We start from the raw sequence: 24,503 nt of genomic DNA on the forward strand, positions 1-24,503 counted from the left end.
ATATGCACATTGCTGTCTGACATAGGCAACAAAATAAGTGCATAAATCGAATGCTTTATGCGTGGAAATTCTGTTGTTTCCAAATAAAAAAGTCAAATTTATCATTAGATAATTGAAAAAATAAGATGCTGGAATATAAGTTGGAAATGTTACATTCTGATTCACTTTCAGTGAAGCTTTTGTCACTTTAAATATTAGTCGTGGTAGAAAAAGTTATGTCATAATTGAAGTGACAATATAACGCTTTTGTCTCTTCAAAAATGACTTCAGTACTGGAGTAAATGTAAATAGTACCCACCACATTTGTCTATTTGTATTGGGCACTTCAACCACATTCTCAAGGTGAAGTGAGAGTTGAGTTCGATTTACCTTGATGGCTGAGGTAGCGATCTGGAGGTGGTGTAGTCGCCTCAGGGTGCTCTCGCGGTCGGTGAAGTAGGAGGCGGCAAGCTGATGGAGCAACTCCAGAGAGACCACTGAACTGTTGCTGTTGCCCTCAGACTTCTTATTCAACTTCTGTTTGTCCAGGAAAATGGTGAGTGACTCCTCCCCTGTGGACAAGACAATACTGTTAGCCAACTCTTTAAAAAACTTTATACAGTTGGTTTGATTATTTGCGTAATTCAAACATTAATAAGACTAATATGTAATGTTTATCTGCAATGGTATAGAAGTACTTTTTTTTGAGAGAGAGATATTGATTAACGATGTGCAAATGAAATTGTGTTTTATTTCCCCCAAGGATGGAAGACCATATTTGAGTTCCAGGTGACTCGGTGACTGGTGGTCAGTAGTCGGACAGCAGCAGCATATGAAACTTAGGGTGACCTGTATCAGTAAAAAGGCCTATACAAATAAGATTCCTTTTAAGTCCCATTTATTTAGATCTACAAATTTAGGCACGCATTTCTCAATTAATAAGACAAATTATTATTTTGATTAAAACCTTGCTTTTATAGAAGAAAGTAAATGAGCTACATAAAGTGATAGTGTATCTGAAAGCATCAACATTACCATGAAAAACCGCACAGCTTTACCCACGGGAAGCACTTTTGTATAACGTGTGTTGTATGCATCTTATCTCAAATGTAAAGACGCGATTATGAACCAATCCCAGCAACAACAGGAAGCGCCTGGAGTCGGTTGATATGCTGTCTTACACTAATTATCTCCATGCAGATGTGTGGGCTTGTTTTGACAGGGCTACACACGTGTGAGCGGAGGGAACAACGAGTGACATCTAACCTACATCCCGTGCAATCTGACAAGATCATTAATATGTAAAAATAGATTTTAGCGAAACAAGACAATAAATAAAAGCTGGAGGTGTTCGCTCAGCCTAAACCGCATTAGTATGCACAGAGGCGCTGTCTGTTCAGTGAGGGGCGTTAATTACACACAGTCTAACCATCAGTCTACGATACAGCATCCATCTCTGCCCCAGCTCCCACACACTGCTGCGACGGATGCTCCACTGCCTTTGGTGATATGTGCATCTAAGGCTCTTTTTTCTTCTCATAGTTGTTGGCTAGTTGTTGTTTGTGATAGTCGCATGATAAGCAGTGGTTAGCTTTTCACACTATTACCAGCTAAGAAAGATTTGCTTTCCCGAGCACCACCAAATCTAAACCAGTTGACAAAGAGGACTACTCTGGGCCTACATTAGAGCTAAAGGTCTAAAACAGGACTAAACATGACTTAGGTAGTGTTAAACCAGTCCTTTCACAAAGTCGGACAAAAATGTGAATAAAATGTATGAAGCTACGAGAAAAGGAAGGAGATCCGAGGCACAAATCCTTTATTTAACATGTTTCCGCATCACCCTACATTGAAGAAAGACATATGGCAGTTTCTTTCTAGCCATAGCCGGTTTCATTTGACTATTTAAATGACAGATCACAGGCAATAAAGATTGGAACAGTTATCTCACCTGGACTAACACTCAAATCAGGAGTCCCCCAAGGATCACCATTAGTGCCAACCCTATTGCTGATGTTTATAAATGACATCACATAAACCTGTAAGTAAAGCTACATCTGAAGGTCTAATATGCTGACAGTAAGGTCTAATTAGTTTCATCCTAAAATATAGAGGTAGAAATGTAAAAAGCAAACCAATGCCTTGCGAACATTTTTAGCATGGGCTCAATGGTGCAACATGCAGTTCAACCCCATCAAAAGGGAGGCCGTGTTTTTCTCACGTGGAACTGGCCACCCACCGAATAGAATTAAGTTTATGAACCATCCATTACAGTTTGTTCCTTCACACAAGCACCTTGAAAGGACAGTCTAAAACATGACAGGTGGACCACGTGTGCCGCCAAGTGTCAGAGCACATCATTTTGCTCTGAAGATTCTTGCTCTTTGTGTGTGACAGAGACTTTCTAGTTCATGTTTATGAATCATATATTTCTCCCCATTTTGAATATGCTGCTCCTGCGTAGTCCTTCTTAACTGTGACCCGAACTGAACTCTTGGAAAAAACTACAGAGACAAGCTATTTGCATTATCCTGGGTACCATTACACACAGTACTTAAAAATATGCAGATTACGCAATACTGTGCCACTTTAACGTAGAAGGAATTTCTCTCTTGGATATGGCTACAAACTGATACATGGTGTTTTGTCTGTTGTGTCTGATCCTTTGAATCTCAAGTTCTATTTGCAGCAGCAAAGACTGGAACTTCTTGGTCTCTCCTACCCTACCCTCATGCACTTTTGACAGGTCACCTATACTATTTGTTACAATAATAGTCTGTATTTTCATCAAGACTTAGCTCATACCTGCTGACATTATTAGCTGTTGCTCCACTTTGACCTTTTGAAGTCATTGTACGTTCATTGGACTCAACCTTTTCAGTGCCCAAACACCTTCCCTGCAAATCATGTCTCGCTGTAGCTGGCAGCTATTGTTTTTTGGATGAATCTAAATGGTTTCACTCTCTTGAGCACCTGCGGAGGATGAGTCCTTGTGAATTTTGTATGCTCAGAAATTCTCCATTAAAATTACTCCCAGAGTAATAAATCATTATTATGGGTTTATAAATCTCAGGGTTTATAAATCATTGATATAAAAAAAATAAAAAATGAATAATTCATATAAATTAAAAAAGAGTAACAATTAGACTTAAAAAAAAGATGAATAAATAAATATGATATTTGGTGAGGAAAAAACAAAACGTCCAAAAGGAAAATGTAACTTATACAAGATAGAGCCGGTGATTTTCTCTTGAGTCCAGTGTCATCATGAATGTTTTATTAAACAGATCTGTGGGTGTGCCAGTGCTTTCAAACATTTATATTTATGTTCTTTATAGCCATGCTCAACAGAAATCAATAAAATTCCTATTTTATGCTGGTGAGCTTTGTAATGGGTTGCATTCATAACATCAGGTCACATTGTGAATGGGGAGCAGGTCTAGATACTGGGTGGTACGCCTGCTGCAATCAATAGTGCAAGTGAATCTGCTTGGTGAGCTTCTCCTGTGAGGTGCAGGCCAAATAAAAAAAGTCAATAAAGAAAGATGCATGTTAAGAAATAGGTCAATTTAATCTGGTTGCTTGTTTGGAGGCCATCCACAGTTGTATACAGTGTTCAATGAAGAGGGCGCATGTGGAAAATCATTCCCAACAGAGCAGCAGAAAAAAAACATAAAGAGATGTTTTATTGCACAGATTTCGCAGTCTGGATTTTTACCAATACAAGCCTAGTTAAACTAAACAACAACAAGAAACACACGCATTTCGGAACATGTTAGTAGGGCTGGGTATCGTTAAACAATACCACTATGATATCGGAAAAAAAGTTTAGGTACTACTGTTATAGAAAAATCAGGCACCAAAAAATATATCTACAGAGTTTTCATGCTGCTGTCTTTAATGGAAAAAAATAACATTATTATTGTAATGCAAAAACTATAGGGTTGATAGTCACATAACCTGCACATCTCAGGAAGCTCGCCCCCACCAAATATAAAGAGAATGAATAAATGTCAAGTCTGTGAGGCGCCTTAGGTGAACTGCGTCGGTGAACAAACACAAATCCCTTTCCTGTCCATGGACCATTAAAATAATACATGTTTTTTAAATGATTATTCTTTGCTTGGTCCCCTGTCTTAAGATGTTAATTAAGAGTCATGTCTCTTACCTCCCAGCGTGGCAGAGATGAGGAAGTGCGTGCCGTACTTCTTGATGAGGTTGTCGTTGATTTGCTGCAGCGTGGGCCGTCGCCCCAGCAACCGCAGATTCCTTAAGAACTCAGGGGCTAAAGGCAGCGGGGAGCGGAGGAAGTCCCTCTTCTCTGTGGCCAAACTGTTCACCTTCCAGTGGCTGAATTCTCTGCAAACACAAGGAAAACCAATGGTATTTGGAGCTGAACTTGTAAAAAGCTTGCTTATTTTATTTGCCCAGGCATAACAATGAGATAACTAATCCAACAAAGATACAAAGATAGACTATAAAGTAATGGAAGTCATTTAGAATACTGGGAGGCACCATCTGCGGTTTTGCTATTTATCTGAACACAGTGATAACAAATCACGCCACACTTTGATAATTGTGTCTGGCAAAACAGATGCTTTAAGTTGGAAAAAGTTTGAATCATCAATCCGCCTTACATCTTGCACTCAACAGCAAATCCAAAATGACTGCATATATTTTCTTTGAGGCCAAGGGACTTCAAGTTTTCCTGCACCACACCCATAAAACTAAAGCAGTAAAACATGAAAATGGCTGGAACGGCTCAGTATTGATAGTACAGTTTGAGTTGCCCAAAGTAAAGTAGCGTTTAGTGTTTGTAAGTTTAGTGTTTAGCTAAATGTGTCAGCAAACTTTTCACAGACCATAACCAGGCACTTTTGGAAAGAACTTCCTGTGCAGCACTGGGGTCATTCACTGGACAACAGCCATATTCTCACTGGGGGTTGGTTCCTGTTCATTTTAATGATGTTATGATTAATAATTGATGTCACAAGGTGCATGTGGGATGTGTAATTAAGGCGCACAGAACTAGGTTTGACCACACAGGGCTTCCATAAGTGCGGTGGACTATTTTGGGGCTGCTCTCGGATGCTTACCGCAGTATACTGAGAGATCATGTTTGGGATTTTAAATGTGGGGGATGCTTTTGTGGAATTTAATTCATTATGAATTACTTTCTGTATTGCATTATACAGAAAGTAATTAAGACTGGTGATCATTTTTCAGCTTTATAAAATGAGTGGTTTTGTCAAGCTGTCAGGAGGCTGAACTCTCTCCTTCCCTCTCTCTGCTGCCCTTATTTGATATAGCTCTTTATATCACTAAACTATATTGCAGAAAAGTACAAGGGTAATGCAATTTTGTCTTTCTTCATGTGCTATAGAATTGATAATACATCTAAATTAATTGTATTGATATAAGGACACACATTTAGAAAAATTTACTCCACTTTCTACTTGGTAGGTAGAAGAAATAGTAAATGGTAACAGCCTAGATAGAAGTTGAACACCAACTTATACGGACAATACGGACTAATCATACTCATAAAGACTAGAGGCCAACCAATATATCGGCCGGCCGATACATCGCCGATATTTGGGGATTTTACAATATTGGCTATCGGCCAAGCCAATATTTCCGGGACCGAAGATGATAGAGACTTCCCGTTTTTGCCACTTTACTAGCTGCGCAAAATGCCGCGGCTAGTAACAATATGCAGAACAGGGACAGAAACTATGATTGGATCACCTAAAGTAATAAAATAAGATCGTCCAGTGCTGGAGCGGAGCGGAGCGAAGTATTTCTTTTTACAGGATTATAGACCAGACATTTGGAAAAATCTGCCAAAAATGTCGGTCAAAAATATCTGTCAAAAATATCAGTCAATGAACAAATATCAGCATTGGCCTTAGAAAAACCCATATCGGTCGGCCTCTAATAAAGACCCTGCAACACATCGCAATGTGCAGAATTGAACACACAGTCACTGAGTGAGCCCTCACACTGTTAAAAGCAAAGCAAAGGAAGACAAAATTAAGAAAATCAACAAGAGTAATAGAGGGTAATAAACCCACACCTCAGTACCCCATCTGGTTTTAGAGCAATCAAAACAGAGAAATACATCTTAACTTGATTATCGAGTCCTCCATCTTAAAAGACCAATCTCTTAAATGGACTGCAGACACACTCCAGACTGAATATGCAAATAGCAGTAAAAAAGTACAGCTCTACTTCATCTACATAAGCTGTTTAGAATATTAGCATATAATTCAGTCTAAACAAAAAGTGTCCAAGGATAGGCCGAAACACATGGGGATCCTCAGATGAGGGTACATACACAGACATTGCTGCTTTATGTACACCTTTTGATACAAACTGAGCAAAAATAGAACAACCACAGTGGCTCATCTTTCTGTCCCTTCTGTGGTCAGTACAGTTTATCACACTGACAACACTGTCCTGTAATTATGCTGTTGATCACAATATGCCCACAACAGGATGCATGAAACGCCCAATGCCCCTCACCAATTTATGCATGTGACTACAGTAAACCGCCGAGAGGGCATAATTAGTGCTGAGGTGCCGCGGTGGGTGCGTCCTGGAGCTCAGATTTGTAGCGTTTAGTAGAAATCATGACAAAAGCGTTGTCTGAAGGAACAACCCTGGGAGTGTGCCGTCAGACCAGAGCTTCATTAGAGCGCCGTTCTCACATAACACACCAATTAATGTCTGCAGCCGGCCACAGCCACTCTCTGTAGTCTGTATAGGCTATCATTAGCTGGCCACAATGTTCTGTGTGGAGGCAGGACCACGAGGGGAATGTAGAGTTAGATGAGCAAAGTTTGAGGCAGTAGAGAGAGCTAAATTAAGATTAATTAGAGGAAAATAGAAGGACAGTTACTTCCTCGGGGACTCTTATAAAATCAGGAGTTTACATCAAGATACTGTATTTTATAATGAAAGCCTGGCACAGTACTGTACTTTCATATATTTTCTTACATTTTATGTTGCAGTTTTTGTAGTTCACATTGTATTGTGCTTAACAATAACTCGATTTTCACTGAAACCTCCTATGAAGCTACCGGTCAACCACAGGTAGTAGCTCAGTGGTAAGTGCACTGCATTCACCCACAGATTGAATAATCAATTCCTGCCCTGACCAATGCCAACTGCTATTGTGTCCTTGAGAAAAGGCTCTACATCTGATGTGTGGCGGAGGGACCATAGGTGCAGATTGGCAGCCACTCTTCCATCACGCAAGGACAGCTATGTCTTCAATAGTGTGTGAAGACTGAATAAAAAAAGCATACATAAAATAGTAGAATAAACCAGCACGAAATTGCACAATTATCATCATTATATTTTTGGATATATTGTCTCCAAAGCGCACAGAAATTTAAAGGTACAAAGACAAATCTAGACACTTGTCAGCTTCATAAAAAAAAAACTATTGTCACAGTATTAAATCAAAGCAGAACGACCATTCATCATTTCATCTCATCTCTCTCCAGTCATTCTAATCAAATCTATTCTCTTCTCCGCGACTCAGCATTTGTTCTGCCACTTTACTTGTGTCTGCAGTGTTCACTTTAAGCATCCAACACCGTTTCTTTAACTAAAAAACAAATGCCTTTAAAGATGAGCCGCCGCCACGTCTTTAAGTGAGGATAAATGACCAGAGTCCCTCGGTCTGAAACGGTGCATATTGTAATTAGAGCCACAGTCACATGACAAATCTCCCCTTAGTAAAGGCCATTCTCGACTGAGCGCCTGTAACCAAACAATTAGTCTGGCTCTATCACACGCATCGGCACACATTAGTTTTAGCCCAGTGTTTTAGAGGGAGCGGCTCGGAGGGACGGCAGCCAGGCGTCCCACACTGATCACCCCGTCCTGATTTAGACTGATGTGCTTGCATGGGGAGCCTCTGTACAGTCACTGAGCAGAAAGAGAGAGAGAGAGAGGGTAAAACATATTCCAATAGTAAAGTACTGCCTTGTCCCCAAGCCTTTTTATTTTGTGGTAATTGTCTTGATGGTACTGTATAATCAAGGTGAGAATGTAGCTTTACCAGACATAGTACTGAAACGCAAAGGAACATGCCATCAAGGCCTGATTTAGATTGATGCGTTTCGGGGAGCACCTCTCCACCATGACTGAGCACGGGGGCCGACCCCAACGAGGCTCAGGGAGGGTCCGGCGAGCAATGCATGCAGGTCTATCGTACCCGCAGCCTGCACTTGAAGGGTTAACATGAGCCCGGAGCCCGACTATTTGGCTAATGATGATCGATGGCGTTAATTAAAAGGTTTAGCACAGCGCTGATTGCACCTGCAGCTCTGGCACCGACTTCAGCGGAAGCAAAGGGAACTTGGACGTACAAAGTGCCGATGAAGAAATTTACGCTGAATGTTGTTGTTGGCAGCATCTCAGGCAATAACACCTGGATGGAATTAGCTGCCAGCTGAAAGCAAAAGTTTCTCTTTACCACCTTCTCTTTTTATCTGGTACATTGTCTAATTTGCAGTTTATCTCTTTAGTTCTCATCTCGTCCGCGGTTTAGCCAGAGGGGGGTCAGTGTTGAAGTAAATTCACAAATGTGCTGAAAGACTTTAATGCTCCACTACATTTTTATGAAGGCTCCAAAGTGAAAACAATATTCAATTGGCTCAATGTAAAAGCACTGCTACTGACATGTTAATAAGCGTGAAGCTACACACGGCTGCATTTTTTGTAGGAATAATTAAGACTGGACAATTAAAGCCACAGCACATAGAATTTTACCCAATAAATAAAATTGAAATACAAGCATTTATTTTATGACTGATATTTTTCATAAATCTCATAAATGTACAAACAAACATGAGCTTTTGCTGTGAGCGGCTCGCCTCTCCTAAACACATGACTGTAGCTTTACCGGGAGTGGGTACGTCCCCAGCCCGTCTCCATGGAGATGTGACTAAAATCAGTAGAATTTGAGATTTAAATAGAAGAGGTCCACATCCAGATCCATTCTTTGATAGCTCACTGCAATAATAGCATGTTCTGTGTCGAGCTGGTCATTAGGAGGATGTTTTGTACTGATGGGAACAGTATAGTCCAAAATGTTACGCAGATAATGTCCCTTTAAATTAGTGGTGGGACTCAGGTCTGTAATTAATGAATCGCAATGAATCGCATTTTAATCGGAAACCAAAAACAAAAATTTTTTGCACCAAAATTATTAAATAATTAGAAACATGAGTTCAACAACAAATGTATTTATTATTGTTAATCTGTATAGTTATTCAAATAACAGAGACAGTGCATTTATAGCTATTTTCAAGTGTTTTAAGAACTCTGATCACTCATGCAACTTGTAGAGTACATTTAACAGTAATTATAATGCCACATTTATATACAAGTAAAACATAAATAAAGCAAAAGGGCCATAAAACCTTAAGAGCCATTAAGTGTTTAACAATTGCAGTAAACAGAACTCTGTTTTGCACAATCTTCACACAGAAATACGCTTGTCTATCGTCAGGATGTGTGGGAACAAAACTGAGTCCCCAACGGGCCGAGTGAAGCGTAAGCTGTCTTGCTGTTGTGGGCGGATGTGCGTCAGACATACGGGCGTACCGGAAACATGTAATGAGAAAGGTTCCGATCGAAATCGGGGGAAACACGATTAATTGCGTTAAAAAAAATAAACACATTGAAATCTTTGTAATGAATTAATCGAAATTAACGCATGAAAGTCCCAACCCTACTTTAAATACAAATCTGGCAACAAACAGGCAGTGTCCTTTTACTACAACCTTAACAGTACTTCCTGTAGGAGACTTTCAAAAGGTGCGTATGTTTAAAAATGGGAAAAAGCCGGACTGATTTTTTGAAAGCTCCCCGGCTGAGTTCACTTGAGTAGACTTGTGACCTCCTGTACAGCTCCGGCTCTTTACGGACTTTGAGTCGCCGTGATGAGGTTTGTTGGAAGTGAAACTTTATAATGAGCACTTCCACCTGAATCAGGTAAGTCTCACCCATTAATAAGAGCTGACCCAAATCCTCTCCCAGCTATTTCAGGACGAGCTGAGAGTCTGTGCTTCAGCGCTGTCTGCAATCTGCCATGGAAATGAGCCCTGATCCACTGAGAGCGGGCAAGTGTTGCTAGTGGTCACTGCACAAGTCACCATACAGTACTCACAAATATGGATATGAACATTATACTTTGTTTTTTACATATTTATACCAAATCCTCAATACAAGATCTTGGTGAAAAATCTTTGCAACACTGGATCTTTTGAAATTGCAGAAGCTTATTGAAAGCTTTAGGTCAAGTAGTGTATTTGTACGCAGCACAAATGGCAGAGAGCAACTTACTAGAGGTTCATATGTATACTTTACTATATTTGTAGATCCATTAAATTTGTAGAAAATAAAACACATCTAAAATGAGACTTGTTGAGCAAATGTTAATGCCCCTGAGGAGCTACTTGGGAAAAGCTGGAGTGGCTCCCAAGGTACTTGCGGGAGAACTGTATATTTCATTGGATAGAAAACATTTACGCTTGAAGTCTTCATTTAATAAAAGACTCAATTCAATTTGTGCAAACACTTATTTTTTACAACCTTGTCCAAAATGCTCCCAATACCACATTTTCCAGTGGGTTTTGCCAGTTGCAATTAATGTGATTTTTCATAATAAATTGCCCTTGGGATTGTTTTGACTTTTCAAATGAGGATTGACATGGCCATTACATTTCTATCTCAATACTGGAGGTTACCATCAAACTTTTATTGCACTCAGTCAGTCAGCACAAGGTTATAGCTCCTGAAGTGTCATAAATAAATGAATTTCAGCTCATTTATAAAGACTGCATTCATGTCAGCCTGCAGTCCTGAGAGCAGAATAGCAAAAGTCCGCTCTTTGTCCTGGGGTTCCAAGTTCATTAAAACTAACTCATGCCTCCTGGGACCGCACTCGAAATAGACCCTCTCCACCCGAGCTGCAGGGTCGAAACTAAACCATGATTTTTTAATGATCGCAGAGTTGTTCCCACCAGAGTCATTATGTATCTCCAGAAAGGAAGCTCCCGACGAGAAACTGGAGGCTGCAGACACATAATGGCGGCTAATGGGAGCGGTGACATCAGAGGAGGGAGCATTCACCGGTGGGCAAAATAATGATCGATGGGGAGGTATTTTTAGAAAGCTGAGGGAAGAGACTACAGGTGATAAAGAACGCAAAACTATTAGGATGGTAAAATTCGACTCTAAATAAGATAGTTGTCTGTATTATGTATCAAATATGCCTGTTTTTTTACCTTGAGTTCCTGGACTTGTGGTCAAGGTTGATGATTTTTTTTTTTTTTCCATGAAGTGCTCAATCCAATCTAATAATGCTAGCTTTACTGTGCATCCTGAGCGTGACACATCACTCGCCTGCTTTACTTCCCTGCCTGGCGTATCTGGGTTGACTGTCTGTCAGCTATTTTTGAAATTTGTCACACTTCACTAAAAATTGTTGCCTTGCGCAGGCAAAATATACTCAACGTACGTCAATAGCACCAATCCAAGGTGACGTCTGTGCACCAGGAAGGAACTATTTTTGAGTCAAGATAATATCATTTTGCTGGAAATGCATGGGATTACGCTGATGCATTTGTTTGTGCACAGAGCTAATGTAGAACCAGCTCAATGTAACAAACCATAGTGCGCAATCTCCTTTGCATTTGTAATATTTGCTGTTGGGGGATGGTCTAATGTTATATGAGGACTTGCTTCTTCAAGTCCTAACCCTATTCCTCACTCGGTCCCCTTGTTTCTATAGCTAACTGTCATAGGTTAACTGTGAGGACTTTACATGCTCATCTGTATCTTGGTGGCTTTCTTTTGTGCACTCTGGCCTCTCCTATCAAACCATGTACACAAGGGTAACCCTCCATAGGTACCTCGGATAAAGATCCTATGATCTAGATGGGTCATGAGGTGCAGAACTGCAGTTGTTCTTGAAAGACAAACACTCACTCAAACAAACATAAATAAAATGAGTTGAATTTTAAAGTTATCATTTCCTCTATAAGCAACACTTATACCTGTAGTCCTCGACTGCATTTCTAAAAATGAATGGTTTTCTCATTAGTCCCACAAAATCTTGTCTAACTCCTGAAACTTTTGAGCGATGAAATAAGCCAGACATGGAGAAGTCACGCATTCAGTTTATTTTAGAGCGAATCCAAGTCATATCTTACACATCTGGAATAGAGCAGAGCAGGAGCACCTAATGACGCACTGACGATATTCATCACCAACAAAACTACTTTCCTGTAATAGTCATAGTCCTATCACACAAATCAACAAGCCAAACGTGCACCCCCTCTGCTGCATCTCTCTTTGCTATATTTGGATAACATGCGCATGTAAGAGTCCGCTGCCTGAGAAGCTAACTCAAAATTCTTACAAAACTTCTCAAAATAAAAATGCTATGTCTTCAGCAACAACTTAGCTTCTAAAATAAACCGGACAATACAAAATAGTTTCAAAGCTAAATATTAGCTTACTAAAATGAAATAAAACATTTTAAGAGAGTCTGCTGGCTGTTATTATTTATTTATTTGTTCCATTGCACCTCTGACAACACTGCTATATAGGTATGTGCATTATTCATGGTGCCTGTAGCAGAGAGAAAATACTTGTGGTGACAATGTTTGCATTTTAAAATATTCTGTTGTGTAGCTGACTCGGCCCACGAGTGACTCAAGGTCGATAGGTATAGGTTCTTATGATCTTAAATAACCATTTAAACACTGATTCTACATCAAGACTCTTCAGCCACCTTTACTGTGTGAATTTGATGCAGGACTAAAGCGATAGAAGTACGAATATTTTGAGGTACAATCATAATTTGTTGTAAAAATACATTTTCCCTTTAGTGTGTCTATATTTTTGTTCAATAATGACTTTTGTGGCATCTTCTGGAATTACACAAGTTCATGATTTCATTTATTCTTTGCCTGAAGTTATATTTGACCTTTCTCATTTCACTGCTCTTCAAATACTTTTCTCGCGTACATTTTTATAGCTAAAGCAAGTGTCTGCCGAAGCGAAGCATCCATTTGGACAGTTTTGGTTGTTTTGAAATGTCTGTAAGCCTTGTTATCAGCTCACATCTAGTCAATAGAAACAGAACCTTGAATTTACAATACAAATAAACCTGATTATTATAAACCCCTTGCACCAAGAATACAAATGCGCTCCATGTAATTTTCTACAGCCTTGCCAGAAATGGATTTCCCCTAAGGCTTTACCTAATGGAATAAAAAAGATACATATTTTATTATCTTATCTATATGGGGGAAATGAAATCAGTGTTTGACACTGTGTCTGCCATTACCTGTGCAATAGTTACTCCACAGTTTACATACTGCATGTGCTATACACATGCTGACATGCAATACAGGGTCAATTACTATCCAATCCCCCTTGGCTACGGGGTGAAGCGTTTCTGCTAACCCTGAGTAACCAAGCTCCCCGCAATATGACAGTTATTAAGATCTGCTGATGGCAAACATTACGCTCGTCTATAAGGATGCACCCGAGTCTGCATCAGTTAATCTCGCCTCTCTCGGCGCCCCAGTGCAATACCATGTTCAGTACAGTGGATACATTTGACAGTAATGTAAAGTTGTTAAACATCAACCTCTATTCCCACAACATGGCTTTTTACTGCCTTTGTTTCCCGAAAAACACTTCTGTAAGATTTAGCTTAAGCTCCACGTTAGCCGAGTCAGCGTGTGAGCAGAAGTGTGCATGCCATAAATATCAAACATATGTGTTCACCTGGTTTCATCATAATCATTATTTAGTCCAGAGTCTTTCCCCGTACCCCATGTGTTAGACCTGATGATGTCCACATTTGGTCTTGTTTTAGTCCTGGAGGTTGCAAAGAATTTTATTAGATGGTACTTGGTATGGGAAGTTTAGAACCACTGCTCTACTGCATTGCGGAGCTTCCCCAAAATTGCTTTTAAAAAGTCAAGGACCTCTCCCTTTTGTCAAAACACATTTATCTACTTTATCTCTCCCATTACGCATTGTATATAGAGGCTTTATTTGATTGGCTGTGCTTGTAACTGCCACGTATTAGATTCTGGGCTAAACGACTTGTCATAATTTTTGATGTCACTGCATTAAGGCACTCCATTAGTATCTCATTACTCTCCACTTTCAGAGAAGCCCTTGCGTGCCAACAAATGCACCTTGTAGTGTCCTCCAAGCCTTTCAGAACTGTGTCCTGTGCCACTGTGCTGGTTTTCAGAGCTAGTTTGCCAGTACGCAGTGTGCTAAACATTAGGCTCACTGCCAAACAACACAATGGGCGACACTAACGGCAGCCTGGACACGCTGTCTGCTCTTAGACCTATTCTGGGCTTGTTTTTCTGCTCTGGTACTTAGAAAAATTGCCGGGGCCAAGGATTCTCAAACTTTTAACACCAAGTAGTGCAAATAAGAAACTATTTATTAATATACCTGGACTAAATCAGGGCAAAGACTATAGCGGTTCAAACCACATTACAAAGGGCATGTTTTTAAGTCTATTAAGTTGACTGCTGAAATAAATTTGAGTAAATGGCTATAATTTGATCTCTGTAAAACTATCTCTGACATTATACATTTACCTCAGTCGGTTATTAGTTGCTAAAAATGTTGTGATTTTAGAAGCCCATGCTAATTCCTTCACAGCATATGAAGTTGACGTTATAGTTGTAGCGCACATTCGCGGTGGCATTGTTTTAATAAGCTTCTGTCAACAGATTTATTTTATTAATTTTTCACCATGATGCCTTCTAAAGCACGTTGCAAAGATTCTCATTGGGGTTAAGACCGGGACTCTGTGGTGGCCAATCCATGTTTGAAAATGATGTCTCTTTCACAGTGTGAGCCTGATGAATCCTGGCATTGTCATCTTGGAATCAGCTTCTTCATGAAAGAAGAAATCTATTGATGGAACGACCTATTGAGGGAATCACTCGGCCAAACAAGCAGGACGGCACATGCGGCAGCAAGAAGAGAGGACACACTCGTCTAATAGGCAAAACAGAAACAGCGTATTGTTAGTTTGATCGTCTTTTATACTCATAAATGTGCTGTTTACTAGTATTTCTTCATGTACATAAGTTGTTAGTGCTTAATAGGCCACCGTTTTTAGATACTGACATATGTTCTTACCATAGCTTAGACGAGTTGATATGTAGCTATCTGCTCTATACTACTATATTGCAAGGTGTAGTAATATTACTACGCCTTGCAATATAGTTCCCCTTTATATCCGCTTAGAAAATCGACATGTTTAATTCTGTGTGACTATACTTGGATTGTGTAAAGGTTCATGTAACCATATCTAAATAGGGGAAACGTGGAAGAGCTTGGAAGCTTCTAACTTCACCTCCGTTTGGATCCATAGATGAGAAGAGGAGAGGCTATAACCTAACGCCATCTGTGCTCTGTTTACGTAACTGAGGGCACACATAAAGACCAGACAGCTACATATCAACTCATCTAAGCTAAGGTAAGAACATATCTCATTATTAAAAAATAGTGGCCTATTCCTTTAACTCCATGAAGTCTTGGCTTTGTTAGTCTGCACTGGTAACACAAACCATGCGCTAACTCTCGCTGTCTGCTTATGGCATTCTTCAAACGTCTTCTAACGGTTACTCAAATCCAGATGGTTACTTTTTTTATTTGATCAGGAAGTGTATAATCAAGTACACAATGGTTACCCGAGGGTTACCATACCCCTGGTTCGGAAACACTGGCTTAGACCACCAGTCTTGTGAACACTGCACATTTCTCTCATCTGCCGCGCTCTGTAACTCGAATTTGCACTCATCCATTCACAACAATACAACCCCTATCACTCCTTCTCTTATCTGTCCCCTCTCCTCTCTCAGTCTCCCCCGTTCTCTCCCCCCTGCCCCTCCTTCCTTCCTTCCTCCCTCGCTCTCTCTCAGATCACATGCCGCCGGTCTGTGGCCATTGTGGCTCGCAGCAGCTTTTATCAGGCGTTTCACAACACCAGCTAAGTACACCATTTGGCCGGGGTTATCTGCGGAGCACAGTTTATTCCTCTGACAGATTTGCGCGTGGATCAGAGCGGCGAGGGCTCAGCGTCAACAAAGCAAACATAATGCAGCGAAGTCGCATCTCGCCAGAAAGTTGTGACTCTGCACAATCTGGTCGAATTCATATGTTTGCGCATATTGATGAGCTGGGGGAAACTGCAATGGACCTTCAAAGTGCAAATATAGCATAAGGTTGAGGTTATTAGAATTGAACTCAGCATTAAAGCTGTCTATTGAAAGAAAGTACAAAAGAACAATGAAAACAATAGTGACAAAGAACATTTCTTTTTTTTGTTATTTTTCAATACAGTGTCATTGAATTGAAGGATAACATCAGTAATGTGTCGGCTTACGTGCCAATTCAAAGCATTATCCAAGCTGGAATTTCTTAACTGTATGTTGTTTTTTTCGATAAAAATTTTTTTGACAGGTGTAGCTTAGAGTACTTACTCCCTGATTGATACTGTGAAACAGGCGCATGAACAAACCCATCTGCAGTGACAATTTCAAGGATGAAAATAATGATGTGCAAAGACCTTGCTGTTCCATCAATCACCTTGAACTAAAGCAAAAAAAAGAGACTGGCCCTAAGCTCTTCCTTGTGCTGATTAGTATGTTTGCCGGCACAAACTGTATCTTTGTAAGTTTTACTTTGTCCTGCTGCCCTGATCACTGATGAACAAAAGGAGGAAGTGCACATCTTGCTGGCCTATAATATAGCTGCATTTTATCATATCTGATGAAGGCTGAGGAGTGTAAGGTGGTTGTAAAAGCCTGAATAATGTTATAGAACCATTATTTCTGAATTGTGTGTTCACTTATTTATACATAGGACTTTAAAAATCGTAAAACATTTTACAGAGAATGTTCAGAGAAACTCAGTGAAGCACATAGAAGAACTACTCAGCTCAATCTCAAAAGGCTGATCCCGTCTGTGCTTAGTATGAGCATACAGTACTCTATAAACTCAGCACTTTCAGTGATATCACATTACAAAGTGGCTCAGCTTTGAAATGAAATCCCATGACACAACAAGATTTGTTCCTAAAAAAACCCACTTATTTTTACTGTAAAGTAGCAGACCAGTACATTAAAAAAGGGACATGAATTATGAAACAGCAAAAGCCACAGTTTTATGTCAAATAATGTTGCTCGGGAAAGGCATCCAGAAATACAAAGTGCTGTTATAGGATGCAGTTATTTAAACATTTTTGTCTGGTTTAGAGATTTCTGTCTGTTGTTGTCTTTAAATGAACAAATTATAAGACATCTTGATAAATACAACTGCTGTGAGTGAAGTTGAGGTGATAAACACCATCTAAAATGTATTTCCTGATAGAACGTGTTGCTGGGTTTGTTGTTTATTAATGTCACACCAAAGTAAATGACGACGCATCAATTATAGTGCGCCACGATGTATTACCGTGACTGACGCCTTTCCACAATATTGTAAAAATAATATATGTCTATGACGGAAAGGTTTGTGAATCATTAATCACGTAAATGGTTTGGGATGGTTGAATCATGAAGACCCTGCTTCTCGTCACTGCACATGATTTGCTTCCATATACATCTGCATAGTTTTCCCATTTGTTCAGTTTATGATTCTGCCACCATCTAATCCATGTTGTCATTCTCCCCTCCTCTACTGTCTTCTCTGAGGCTGCATGTCTATCACTGATCAGCAGGGCTTTTATTGGACTAATTAGCTTTAGTTATTTTGCCCATGGATACCTCAGTGGGAGGCCCCTGCAGAAAAAAAAAAAATGTAACAATTTAGCTAAATGTAGTTTGGAGAAAAATCCACAACACTATAAATGCATTTAGTATTACTGTAACAAGATCCTTCTGCCCTACTCCATGGAGGGTGCAGGCCATCCCATGTTTTCCTTCAATCCTTCCATATATCTATCTACATCTCACCCCATATACACAAGCAGGTAACACCCACATAAACGGAGCTGATCTCCTGTTTTTGTCTCAGACTCAAAGACTCGCACTGTTTTTCTTGGCATCAATAAACCAAAACGCTCCTATAATGGCCACATTATTCCAGTTGCAGTGTTTTGCGAAAGAACAAAAATAACAAGAAAAAAAAGCACATTTACAAAAAGGTCATAGCGAGAGTGAACACTGATCCAGCGGCACTAATCAACGAGACAGTAAATGTTTGTTCACACATAATATCATGCAGCGCCTGCAGCAAATCCAAAACAAAAAAATTCAGCCCTGCCATGAGGAATATGGACTTCTTTAAAATGGCAAATGACTGAAATTAAGGGTCAATTTGAGACTGTGTTCAGGCCCCAGCGCCACATCGATATGTCAGGAGCCAATTTGGGAGAACAAGTCGTCTTTCATATTCACCTGCTCTGCCTGCTCCGGGACATTATTTCACACAATCATTCCTATATAGACTAATATATCAGTCATTATGCCTCTTCCCGTGAGCTCCGGTTTAATTCAGCACTTCAGGACCCCATGTGGCCCCAATTTAAGTGCTCTTTTACACTTACTGACCAGAAAAAAGCATTCATTTATAACCATAAGTCAAGGTAGTCTAACAAGAAGGAACTAAAAGTCGTAGGATGTTACAGTTTTTAACTCAATAATTGTCCGTGAGAGTAAATACTACGCTGACAAAAAAGACAAAGGGAGAGAGGGACATTGTTCATCCAATTACACAATGGAGATAATTTATTTTACTCAAACTTCACTGTAAATACTGTTTAAGTGGCGCTAGCCCACAGTTAGCTTTGCCCGTTAGCCTGTTAGCTCCTTCTTTGTGATCCCATTAGTGTGTATTGGGGCTTCCAGGTCGGAGCAGGGAAAGCTGCACGTGTGGTTATCTGGACCACCCAATCATCCCATCAACACTTGTATTACCCCAGGGGGACTACGAAAAGGATTTATTAAGGTAAACTTAGTACTGCTTTCAGCTCCCTTTCCCAAAGGAAAAAAGGATACTTCAGCAGACACCCATATATCCAGCCTGAGATTCGACTGAGACTCAATCAGCAACAAAAGCTTCTCAAATTGAATTGAAATAGGGCTTTATAAACCAAATAAAAAAAGTTGTATTCATTATTTATCTAAAGCAATTTATTTATTTATGTAATGTAATAAAATTGAATTACTAATGTTACATTTCATTTTCTTTTGGAATTATGGGATTGTATTATGTAAATATTTTAGGAGGCACCGTAGCAAAACTCTGGTGTCCCCCATTGACAATGATCCAGCGAGACACAGATGACCAAAGAACTGACCCAGGCTCATACTCCTGACAGATTTCTAAAGTCGTTTTGGGTAAAGTGAAAAGTCTATATTAACTGTCTTAGCCACTTTGCTTTCACAAATCCCTGCGTACCTGCTGGTGTTGATTCTTAATCTGACAAAAAGTAACTTTTACCTGTTCGTAATATCAATTACATAGCCTTAGTTCTGGTGGACCATGTGAATCGTGCTGTGTGAAATGCCACTGTACACAGCGCTGCTCATCTCTCTGTTGACTTGGCAGTTTGGGCCTGCAGCTCCATCTGTTGGGCTTGGCACCAGGCAGGAGTGACAAGACCGGCCTTAGAGTGAAAGCTTCTGAAAGTATTATCTATTAAGGAGCAAAAAAACACAAAATCTAAAATATTTCACACTCCTTTGTATTGTAAAAGACACTTTGCCGAACACTGCACTGTCGTATGAACAGGTACTTCTATTGTATGTGCTAGCTCTACAGCTTCAAAAGAAGGATACAACTTTTCTTTTATCTTGTTTTCCGTGAAAATCAGTGACACTCTTTTAGCTTTGAGAATATCAATTCCTTTTGAAAAACCAACATAACAGCACGAGACAGTAATTGCAAGCACCGCAATTAGCCAAACGAAAGCTTCGACTAATTTGAGCTATTATTATTTCAATTTAGCTGATGTTCCTGTCCATTACAGACGGTTCAGATGGTGTGAAAGATAGTTTTATTTATTCACTCACAACACACCAATGGCACCATTCAAGTCAATTATCATAATTTATTTTATAAGATATGAATATCAAATTATAGTAGACCAATTTTGGACAGATTTTTGTGATGAATCTCAGTCTTGCTTCTTCTCTTTTGAATAAGAAGAGAAGCATTCTCAAGTTTTTTGTTGTAGTTCTCCTTTTTTCCCTACTATTTGTTGAAAATAATAATGGTGAAAACAGTGGCTTGGTTGTACAACATTATACACATTGCGTGACCTAAAAAAAGTCACCACCTGGATTTAACTGTTCTGATCTGTGGTCAGGTCTAGGCTCAGCAACACTAAGGGCCTGATTTACTAAGCGTTTGCGCGCGTGCAAACACTAAAGCAGAGGAAAAAGCCAGTGCAGATGATATTTGTGTATCTGATGAATGCACTCATAGCGCATGGGGCCTAATGAATTAGCCTGGCATCCAGACAAATCTCCGATGTTTATTAATTAATAAACAGGAGACTAGTCTGGCAACCCTGTCGTAGAAAAGCTACTGCTTGAGGCGGGACTAATGTGGGACAACTGAAGCGCAGAGCAGCCAATGAGAACATAGCGGATGTGACGACAGAAATAGCGACAAGAAAGTTGTCGTCATTCGGACATTAACAACTCTGTGTGGCGCTCCTGCCACACAGAGTTCAGTAAATGACTTCTGTCGTTTATGTCAGAAAAACTTAAGAATACAAGCATACCGGAGCATTACGTGAAGTGGTTGCTTGTGTTGAAAAACTACAAAACAAAGGCGCAACAACGTGACGCCCGTTCAGGGAGCTGCTCTGATTGGTCGGTAGGCTCCATATCGCTGCGTCACTTCCTTTGAAAGCGCGCAATGGAGTGTTGCCAGACCCTCTTCTGTAAAGAAGCGGAGTCTGGTTGGCGAGACTACTAATGATTATGCTAAACGTTTGTCCCACAATGCGAAAAATTTGAGGAGAAGACAATGCAAATGACAACTCATGTTCCGCTGTTCACCTCTTCCGTTCATCCACGGGCGTCTCCAATGCGCCAGTGCGAGCCGTGCATCCCGTTTCTTTTCCGTTCGCTTTCGAAGAGCCTATGATCCAAACCTAGAAATCTTCGGATCCACATTCAGCGGCGACGCAGCAGGTTTTCCCAACACTCCCCTATGGTCATGGTCTGTGCGTAGTGCAGCACAGCACCTGTGAGAGGCCCTTGAGCGTATCTAAAGCTGGCATGAGAGGAGGTCTTAGTTTTACCCTGAGCACTATCAGCGCAGTGCAAACATGGATAAAATATTTGGAGACTCAAATCCCAGACAGTGGGGCTATTTCTCTAAAGTCAAAGAATAAAGATTCAGAAAAGAAAACTGATTTTCTATAATAATAATTATTCATATTTCAATACACAGTAAACTCATTTACGTATCACATTTGCGGCACTAAAAATGTCTAATCTCAGTGCCCAAAGCATGAGCCCATAAGATGACAATGCCAGGATTCATCTGGAGTACATTGTGAAAGATTGGTTCGTGGAGCATGACTTTTTTGGTCAGGCAGTATGTACTGTGTGTGCCATTTGCATGTTTTAAGTTATAATTTCTGTATGACAAGAGGAGATATGCAGACAATAGCAGAGGCCAGACACCCTGGCCTGGACCTCTCTGATACTTTTCCAGCTTGTTTGAGGATGTAGTGTCTGATGTAACTGGTGCTGTGATGAGATTAAAGGATTTGAGGGATTAGCGTTAGTCCAGGAAATTTGAAGCTAACATGCATTCCCATTTGCATTAGGTCTTATTAAAAGCTAATGAGGTCGGCCAATTTGAGCCCTTCTCTCCGGAAACTTAATGCAGAGACAAGCCCGCAGTGATTTGCTTCTTATGGAGGCATTAGTCAGGTCACAGGTGTGCAAAAGGAATACAAGTGAGCGCTATTATACAGTATGATGTTATAGTATTTGGCTCGTGCATCTGACTGCAACATCCTGTAAACATGTTTAACAATATTTTAACACCAGACGCATACAGAGAAAGCTCAGTTTAAATGCACAAGATAACAAATAATAACTTAAAACAAACACAATTCAGCTGAGCCAACAAGGAATTGTAGGAGTATGCTGTTATAAAAGAAATAGCTGGGTAAACAGTGAATCTCACACATAAGTCAAACATTTCCTCCCTAATATGTATAAGATAATACTTATATAGACTGAAACTGACTCAAACAAATCAGAAATTCTACTTATTCAGGTTATGCCTTTCAGGAAAGTCAGGACTACTTCACAAAAATCAAAATCTCATCGTAAAAGCTTTTTACGCCAACCATTATATGCGTTTTTAAAATGCCAAAAACAGACAACAGCATCTCAACAGACTTAAGGACAGGATGTACTATCTATCTATCAAAGACAGGAAGTTATTGTGAGTCATAGCTAAAGTAAAGTATCACAGAAACAATATTTATGTGTTGTCTTTGATCCATCAATCTCACTGAGCTGGAACAAAAATGCAGGCTGTCGCTATCTGTCCCACTTATGTCAACAAAACCTTCACCTGTCTCTTCACACCTGTCCTCTCTTCCTGTGTGAGTGAGACTGTCCATCTTGATCGGAAAGTGAAAACCAAAGGTGCCAGTATCGCTGGTATTCAAAGAGAAGAACATTTTCTCAGCTACTGCTTTGGTAGATTAATATGAAAATGTATACTAAAAGGGGTCTACCAAAAAAGGCTCGTCTTTACCAACTTGCACTGTGTGTTGTTTGAAAAGCGGTCTTCAGAAACAAAGAGCTGCAGAAGATAATTAGCTGGATGTAGTTTCAAAAGCTGTCCATGGTTCTGGCAGTACAAACGGCCCTGACAACTTCCAAGACAATCTATTTTTAAACAGTTTGTTTAAGAAGTAAAGAAGAAAAAAAGAAATGATGAGCGCATACTATACAATAATCCATCTTCGGAAAATAGACATACAAAGAGTAGCTTCAGTAGGTATCACGTACTTCTTTTGTTAATAATACTCTTCAGAGAAAGTTTTCCAGTGAGGGAAATGAGTCATTGCTCTGGAAACAAATTGCATGTTTTTCACTGACGCATACATTACATTTTTGGTTAATGAGTTTCTTCGCTTTCCTAAGTTATACTCAGTGCACAGTTAGAAGCTCCAAACCCAATTGCACATTTTCGAATGTTACTGTCACTAAACGTCTTCATTAAGAGATGACCTTTAGAAAGGTCGAGTGTAACGCTCACTAACAGGTCTAGTGGGACATTATAAGGGTAGACCAAAACCAAATGACTTTAAGTCAGGATATTTTACATTAGGCTGATTCAGGAAAATGTTAACTTTGAAGCTTCTGCTGCATTCAAGTGTAATCTCATCTGGCTTTTTTCACCCTCATTTAGCATTTGGAAATAAAAATCTTAAAAACAAACACACACAAAAAAAACTGAAATCTTAATGAAAAAAAGAAAACAGAATAAATATGCAATCAAATGTTCAAATGTTGAGACTTATGTATTATTTTGTATTATTATTTGCATTCATTGTACATAAAATACCTATATTTACTATTTAACTGCTTGCATATTTCGTGTCTTGTTTGCACACCCTGAGTGTTTCTTGAGAGCTGATTGTGTGAATTGAAGTGAATTTCTCCATTGTGAGATCACTAAAGGATTATTTTATATTATATTATTCAATACTTACAGATTAATGCTGGTGCACCACGTTATAAATGGTTAACTGGCACGAAAAACATCCACACTAGCAGCTGCTTACTGTTAAGTTCAATTCTTCTACAAACAGTGATAAGGTAAACGTTTGTCTTCCCCTCCTCCACACTGCAGAGCTCTAGGAAACTCCTTACCTGTAAATCTTGTATCTGGTGGAGAACCCCTGCTGGAACCTCTCTCTGAACTCCGTGTACTCGGGACATCTGTGGAACGGCCCCTTCTCGGACAGCAGCCAGTCCAGCTGCCCCTTGCTCTGCCGGGCGTTGAACCCCCACGCCGTGGAGCTGGAGGGGTTAGAAGGCAACGACGACGAAGACGAGAGGGGTTTCCCACCGTTCGGCGCAGGGGGTCCCACCTCAGCTCCGCGCCCGGGCCACGGCAACCACAGCAAGACCCACGGCAGCCATAGAAGCATCAATGAGGACCATTTAGCACAGGGGGCGGAGCCATGGATGTTCCTCTCTTTTCTGATTGGCCAAGGAGTCGCCATGGTCCCGGGTGTGATGTCCTAGGGCACCTGGGACCGGCATTTCTTCTGACAGTCACCTCCCGCCGGTCTGAAAGACAAAACAGCAAACAGCAAGGTTAAAGGATTGCTCATGTTTTGGAGTAGTAGTTTCCGATTCTCATATCCAACCATCATATATCAGGATCACACATTCTCTTATAATAAGGTTATTGCTTCAATGAAGGATTTATAGCCGCACTAAATACTAACTCGT

The 24,503-nt window shown here is 40.0% G+C and overlaps 1 protein-coding gene across 2 annotated transcripts in view; it reads right to left on the reverse strand.

Moving 5' to 3' along the window:
- brinp2 (bone morphogenetic protein/retinoic acid inducible neural-specific 2) overlaps positions 1 to 24,503 on the reverse strand; it is a 170,942-nt gene that overhangs the window by 67,178 nt on the left and 79,261 nt on the right. For both annotated transcript variants that reach the window (XM_079569070.1, XM_079569071.1), the window contains 3 exons: positions 23,916 to 24,338; positions 4,148 to 4,338; positions 370 to 551 (listed from right to left, as the gene is read on the reverse strand). In XM_079569070.1, coding sequence (XP_079425196.1) covers positions 370 to 551; positions 4,148 to 4,338; positions 23,916 to 24,271 — 729 coding nt within the window. In that variant the 5' untranslated portion in view covers positions 24,272 to 24,338. The remainder of the gene's footprint in view (positions 1 to 369; positions 552 to 4,147; positions 4,339 to 23,915; positions 24,339 to 24,503) is intronic.

This window comes from Gobius niger (genome assembly GCF_951799975.1).
Source record: "Gobius niger genome assembly, chromosome: 13".
NCBI lineage: Eukaryota > Metazoa > Chordata > Actinopteri > Gobiiformes > Gobiidae > Gobius > Gobius niger.